This window comes from Podarcis muralis, chromosome 13 (assembly GCF_964188315.1).
Source record: "Podarcis muralis chromosome 13, rPodMur119.hap1.1, whole genome shotgun sequence".
NCBI lineage: Eukaryota > Metazoa > Chordata > Lepidosauria > Squamata > Lacertidae > Podarcis > Podarcis muralis.
Genome location: NC_135667.1, coordinates 13754103 through 13761529, shown reverse-complemented (window position 1 = coordinate 13761529; position 7427 = coordinate 13754103). Strand labels below are relative to the sequence as shown.

The following is a 7427-nucleotide window of genomic DNA, read 5'->3' as shown; positions in this document are numbered from 1 at the left end:
CCCGTGCCCGGCCAGGCGTCGGTGGCGGCGTCGGCGCTGCTGCAGCGGCTGCTCCTCCTGCGAGCAGTGAGTGGAGCACAGCCGCAGCAGCGGCGGCGGGGGGCGTGCGCGCGCTAGGGCGCAAGGCTGGAGGTGGCGGCGGGGAGCCCGTCGGAGGAAGGAACTTGTTCCTTCCCTCTGGACTCGCGCCCCCCCAGATGTTGCGCCCGGTGCAGCCGGCACTCTTGGCACCCCCCACGCTACGCCACTGGATAGGAGCTAGTAATCAATTGGCAACCAGAGTAAAGAGAATGTTCCTTCCTAGTACCTCTAGGACAGGGAGGGGGCAGGGCTAACAGAGCTATTGCTTTTTAGCTATAATGGCACATTCACCCTTAGGAAGCTCTCCAGGACCAGCATGTCATTGGTGAGTGACCCAAAGTTCACACTCTCATGCCTGTGAACACAGGACACATGCATAAATATCTCTGACCACCTGAACACTGTGTCTGATCTTTAGATTGGTTTTGCTGCTGCCAAATTAGTGGGATTGTGGGTTTGGTTGGGAAGTGGAAATAAAAATGTGCTTGTGGTGCTGGATCAGGCCCCTGGACCCTTCTCTGAACTAAGCCAACCCTCAAAATTGGAGACAGCTAAAAACTATGATGTAAAAAAGCATAGGCGCCGACTCCATGGGGCCTGAGGGGGCCCAAGCCCCCTCAAAAATTCGTTTGGGGGGGCTCTGCCCCCCCAATAATTTAACAAAATTATTAATTATATTATGCTTACCTTTTAAAATACATTCAGTAATGAGTTAAAACAAAGCCACTCCCGATCTAGAGAGGGGGTGGGGTTGCGGGGTCTCGACCCATCAACAATCTTGCGGGGCTGGCGTCAGCCCCGCGAGAAGCGGGGATTCCCCCTAGCTCATTAATATTCACCGCCCACGGCGGCAGCCAATCGGCTGCCACAAAGGGCGGGCCCTCACAGGTTCACTTAAGGTCGGGGCAGCCCGGGGCTCGCCCCTTTCGTTCCCCCAGCAGCAGCGGTTTGGAGGTCTTGGGCCCCCCAATATTTTTTATAAGTCGGTATGGGCCCCCCCAATATTTTTTATAAGTCGGTGCCCCTGTAAAAAAGTGAGGGTTTCTGATGGCACACCAGCATGAAATTGTACACAGGAGCTCACCACTTCCTCAATACACTCTGGAAAAAGCTTCTGTAAAAGAAGAAGGTATTTGTGTCTTCTGGCAAATATATGTTGAAAATCATTTTGTACACAAGTGTGAAAAGCGCACGGAACACATTTTTAAACCATTATTCATTTTATTTGATTTGTATAACAACAGTGGGACATGTTGCACAGTTCAGCAGGTACAAAGCAAAATGAAGGAACAAATTTAGCAAGGGATTTATAGGCACCAGGATATAGTAACTTATCTAGAAGGCATTCAGCTTAGGTCACCTGCATCGTGCACAAACTATGATATGCTTTTCTAACTGTAGCCTAGCAGGATGTGTATGTCCATATGAGAGTATATAATATGTCTAGTAATTATTAATCTCACTACGTGTTTAGCTTATGCATGTCTATATACTACTCAGCTAACTCCCCATTATAAGAGCTCTACATTGTCTAAATATTAGCCCACAGTAATGTCATGGTATTGACGGAGAACGAAGGAGAGGAGAGAAGAGCAGACGAAGGGGGGAAAGCCAGGAGGAGGAAAGGCTCTCAGATGCTGGAGCAGAGCCTCAACCCCGCACAGGAAGTTCTGGCACAGATAGCGATGCTGTGCCAGTTCCATCTGCTCAGGAACGGAGAGGGTTAAAGCGGAGAGGGCAGAGACATCAATTGAGAATGCCGCGCCTCTTCTGCTGGAAAAGGGGCAGACGTAAATCACTCCGGGAATCTGACTCACAGGATTCGGACGTGTAATTATGTGTGCTGCTTGTAGATATGTAAAATAAAGGCTGTATCTATGTATCTCTGAGTGAGCAGAAGCATTTCTTGCGAGGAGTATTCCCAAGCCATCACAAGTAATCAATTAAATGTTATAATAGAGAGGAAGCCTTTGAAGGTGCCTTTTGGCCTAACACTTTTCTTTTCACTTATTGGAAGGTGGCAAAGGAATATCTGTAGGTGGAGTAGAATCACTTGAAAATTTCATATCGCGGCAGAACAAAACTGTTTCCTTGCCCAAACCCAGCTGGTATTGCCATATGTACATCTTCTCATTGGGCTGCAGGGTCAAATTAATAGCTTCTTCGATCTCAGTGGCTTCATTCCAGTCTTGCTGCTCTGTGTTGACACTCTTCCCACCATACTCAGCAGTGAGAGAGAACTGGTACTTGGCAATGGCTTCAGTGAGCGCACCTGCCTGATATGTGGCAGTCATGGAAACATTCCAGTTGTGCTCCACACTGCTCATCTTCTGCTTGTTGTATCCCACTTTCTTGGTGATCTTCTTATTCCATACAATGGGAGTGTTGGAGTCATTGGAGATGGTCTTGATAGCTTCCCACTTACCATAAGCTGGGCCTCGGCTAATAGCCATTCCTCCAGGGAGCATGTTAACAACATCTCTATGGAAGGAGTATGTAACAGCATCCACATTTTTGTGGAAGTTGGTGCATCTATAGTACTGGACCCCCCATTCATCATGGGGTTTTACGAAGTAATAGTAATCCTTGATGCCCCAGTAATAGAGACCATCCTTGCAAGCTGGGTGAAGTGTGTATTCAACTGCATCTGTATCTTCATGCATATTACTGACCTGACGGTAAACACCTCTTTTCTGGAAAATGATATAGAAGAATCCAAAGGCTGAGAGGTAATGGTCCCCGCCGCGGCAGTTGGGATGGAGGCTGTATACTACAGAACCTAAGTCTTTATTCATGTTGCTGACACAGCGATAGTTGTCTCCTTTGATGATATAGAACAGGTCATCCTCATGGGCTAAGTAGTGATCTCCTCCCATGCAGGAACTGTGCAGGCTAAACACTACTAGGTCTTTGCCCTCATGGAAATTGGTGGACCTCATGTAGCAGCCCAGGTCTGAGCGGACAATGTAGTAATATTCATCTACCCCACAGAAATCAACCCCTGGGGCTTTGTTCTTAGGGACTATCTCTGACATGGTGCTTGATTCTAGGAAAAGAAAGCAATGTATTCAGTTAGATCAGAAGATTTCACAAATTGACTATTTATTTACTCTTTGTAATTACTTTATTATTAATGTATATTATTTTTGATAATGAAAGAATTAACAGAATTTGCTGACCTCTTGGAAAACAGTCTCAGTGCTTTAACACAATATACCTGCCAGTGCCAAATATGATGCCAAAGGTAAATGATTACTAATTAATTGTGAGCTGCTTTCAAAGACAAACCAAACATCTACTGCTTGTCAAGACATATTTCTCTATCTATTTATCTCTCCATTTGATAAGAGACCTACCCACCCCTTCCTAGGAATATAAATTGTGTTTGACTGGCTGATCAGTTTTAAAAGCAGTTTGCTTTGTGATTTTAGGGAATGGCTGTTTGGGAAATGAAAGATCCAGATTTTGCAGAAAATCAATGCTTGTTTGAAGGCTCAGTGTGGCTAAAACACCGACAACCATCACTGCTGTGCTTGTTCACAAAGAGAAGCTCTTTGCACCTCTCCCTTGTTCAGAACATATTAAAGAGTGGGCCTTCAATACTGAAGCCCCATTAAATGGAGAGGCTGAGCCAGTGGATTTTGAGGGGATATTTACCGAGACCTTTTGTGAGCACCATACGAGGGCACCCAGGCACTCATGAGTGCCATGCTGGTAACTGCTGTTCTAATTAATTTCATATCTCAGCTGTGATGGGAAGAGACTGCCTAACAGCTCAGAATATCTTGGAAAGAGGAGCAAAATTCAGATCTGAAGCTGCTTCTCTCATTGTGTGCATAAACTGACACCATCCTTTCACCCATACAGCACTGGAAGGGGCAGATAAACTTACTTGCCTACCCTCAACCTCGATAGTTAATGCTCTACAGCAATAGCGCTATAGTGCCAGACTGTTGAGGTTCAGAGCTAGGAGAGGATGGAAGGACACATCTATGGGGGCTGTGGGGGAAGAGAAGAGATTCCCCAATTCGTTATTCCCCCTCGTATTTTCTTGTGGTGTCTGATTTGTTCCTTCTAACACCAACGTGTCCAGGAGGTGCAGATTGTTAAGACTAGCTGAGCCTCCCTGCTTGGGATTGCCATGTTGTAAGATCTGCACCCCCTCCATGCAGACTGAAGGTTTAAATATGTGTATAAATCATATTTCTTAAAGCTACGACAATCTCTACCATGTCTTCAATTTTCCAAAGGAGCACTGGGTGAGTCCCTGGAACACCTTGGGATCTTGCTACAGCTCGGCAGAGGAAATGAATATGCATGAATGTCATTTTTAAATTCAAACTCAGCTGCTGGAATATGTGGTTTGTTTTAGTAGAATGGTTGTTGTATTATTAAAAGGAACTTCATTTAACTTGTACTGTTATTGCTTAAATAAGAACCTTAGAGTGAGGTATAGATCCTGTGTTCTTGGGTCTCTTCCTCACTCTGCACAAGAAGGGCTGGTAGTCTGATCAGCAACTAAACTCCACCATTAGGGTGTTTTTGATTCAGGAATATAAAAATAGGGGCATAACAGAAGTTTATAAGATTATGCGTGACACTATTCCTCTCTCCCTCTTCTGCTGCCATAACTCTAGAGCTCAAGAGGTCCTATTAAAACAGCCTGACAGCAGAGTCAGTGATAGGCAAAAGAACATACATTTCCACACAATGAAAAACTCCCTTATGAAATAAATTATCACAAAGCATTGAGATAGCCATTGTCTCCTGGTGACTCATGCAGCCCTACTCATTGCTATTCAGAAACACTCAGTTTGTATAGGATTGTATTCTGAAAGAGATCTGGAGGTCGGGATGGATGTTCCTAATATAAGATAAACTTGATAAGCTATTTACAAAAGAAATGTTCCAGGGAGCTCCAGCTTCTCTGTTGCTGAATCCTTCCCCTACCCAGAGGCCCCTTCCAGTCCCATCTGCGTTCTCAAAGATACCCATGGGCCCCTTCCAAACCCAAGATGTTGCATATGAGTTCAGAATCTGGTAGGAATGGGAATTCTGCCTCTGGATCACATCATGATCTCATCCTGCAAGGTGTTTCATGACATTTAGAGGAGACTGAGTTCTGGTTGCTGGAGGGACCAGAGATACCCATCCCTAAAGCCTTTGGGAAGTCAGTGGCGAAGGAAGGAGAACAGGGCAGGGGGCGGGGCAAACAGCCTGCTGGCGCATGTGCGTGTGCCACTACGTACCATGTGTGCACTGCTACATACCACGCATGTGTTCGCATTGTATGTATGGCGGTGGGATCCTCTGCTCGCAGCTGCAGAGGCATCAGAGGGAACCTTCGCTCGTGGCTGCAGCAGTGGTGGAGGGTTAGGGTGTGCCATATGGCACTAGAGCGGTGCTGCGCATCCGCCACTGGTTGGTTTGCCAGTGGCACCGCTCGAGTGCTGTACGGACGGCGGAGAAGGGTGTAGCCACGAGCAGAGGATCGTCCGCACGTGTCAGTGGCAGCACGATGGCGGTGCGCGCCTGGGAGTGGCAGGGTGAGCCCCCCATAGGGTGCCTTCTTGTCACGCCTCCTCAGAGGTGGCACCCAGAGGGGGCTCGCCCCCTCCTCCATCACTGCAGAAGGCTCCATGTCACTTCAATATCACACAGGGAATATCATTGGCTCCCAATAATTATAAAGAAGTAGTTAGATTACAGGTCCACAAAGAAGCAGCCCCTGGAACTCCCTGGGATTTTGCTTCACCTGTGCAGAGAGAGATTCTGCTTGAATATGCATTAATGTCATTTTTAGATTCAAGGTCTGTTGCTGGAATACATGGTCTGTTTTAGTAGTCTGATTGTTGGATTATTAAAAGGAACTTCATTTAGCTTGTACTGTTATTGCTGAAATAAACACCTTAGAGTTTATGATTATATCCTTTATAATTATAAAGAGGTAGTTAGACTGCAGGTCCACAAAAGCACTCCCTCCCTTCTGCCCCAAATTGTAAAGTAGTTTCTCTTCGCTCCTTCCCAGTAACCCTCCAAGACTTACCGGTATTCGTGGTATTCAGACAGAAAGTTTTGTAGTAGGTGGCAGCTGCTTCTCTTGGTGGAGAATGAAGGAAATGTGTGAATACTTGCTGTTTAAATAGGATAGAAGAGGCTACGGATTAAGGAGAAACTACACACTGCTCCACCTACATTGGAACCAAATACACAATTTATTGATTTTTTTCAGACAATGTACAGAAATAACAACCACAGGAAATGCCCCCCCCCACTCCCCTGAGTGCAGAGTTTGCCAGGAACAAAAATATTGCATCAGCAGAACTTGGAATATATACAATTTTCTAGGGTTGTGGAAAATGAATCATTCCATAATATTCCCCCTTCTCCAGCTGTCATCTCTGGTACATGTGCCAGACTGTTATGTATCTCAAACAACTTTTGGACACACAGAAAGATTGTATAAGCTATTCTTATATAAGCCTTTATGTAAATCACTCCACAGTCCCTAGAGTCCGAATAAGCACTCGCTGGGTGCTATTTGAGGCCCCCGGCGTGCAGCAAACCCCGATCCTCACTGGGATTTGCAGGATGTGGCCCTCCTTCCCAGTGCCGTGGAGCGTTGGGGGTTCCGCCAACCCCCCTGATCAAACACACCTATCCGCAGCGCTGTTGGGGGCGGTGCCAGGTGAGCAGACCGCAGGTGAGCAGGCTTCACTCTGCTCCACTCCAGGGGTTGGAATATGGCGCGGAGCCTGCTCTGAGTGCGCAGTTGGCTCTGGAGCTTCACCCACCTGACCCTCTCTTTGATCACCAGCTTTATTATAGGTTAACCTTTCTCCATTTCAGGTTCGCAGGCGTTACTACGGTCCTGTGATGGTTGCTGTTAAAGGACCGGAAAGGAATTTCCCCCGCATGGCAGGTTTCATCTTCCCCATAGCAATTGTCACAACATTGGTGGTTTTAGACCTTAGGCGGAATCCTTTAGTCTATCTTATAGGGGAGCGTGAAGTGGTGACTCCCCCCCCCCCTTGCGACAGCGTTTTCAGGGTTCCCCATTAAAGGAGGTTTGTGAAGGGAGTGACTGGCACAGTGAACGCCCCAAACATGCGCAGGGGGGGGGGGCTTGTTGTGTAAACATGCATTTTGCAGTGCCCCCTCTGATCTGATGAACCCAGCTGTGCCTCAGTTCCCCCGGGCTGCAGGGCTGAGAGGGATATACCCCCAATGCTAAGCCAAGGTATCCTACATCTGAAATTGATAATAAAAGTTGTGGCCATTTTAAATCCCAGTAGACGTCGTGATGTGTGAGTCCTTGGTCTCGTTCTGTCACCAAGAGGGGAGGA

At 46.8% G+C, this 7427-nt stretch overlaps 1 protein-coding gene across 1 annotated transcript; it reads right to left on the bottom strand.

Annotated features, from left to right (window-relative positions):
- Window positions 1-1280: 1280 nt before the first annotated feature.
- LOC144325064 (uncharacterized) lies at window positions 1281-6251 on the bottom strand. Its single transcript, XM_077916950.1, has 2 exons — window positions 6128-6251; window positions 1281-3127 (listed from the first exon to the last, which is right to left on the bottom strand). Exon 2 carries the CDS (start codon window positions 3114-3116, stop codon window positions 2085-2087), a length of 1032 nt encoding a protein of 343 aa, XP_077773076.1. The 5' UTR covers window positions 3117-3127; window positions 6128-6251; the 3' UTR covers window positions 1281-2084.
- Window positions 6252-7427: the final 1176 nt, after the last annotated feature.

Excerpts from the sequence above, each read along its gene's own strand:
- LOC144325064 (XM_077916950.1), bottom strand. The coding sequence starts at position 3,116 with ATGTCAGAGATAGTCCCTAAGAACAAAGCCCCAGGGGTTGATTTCTGT.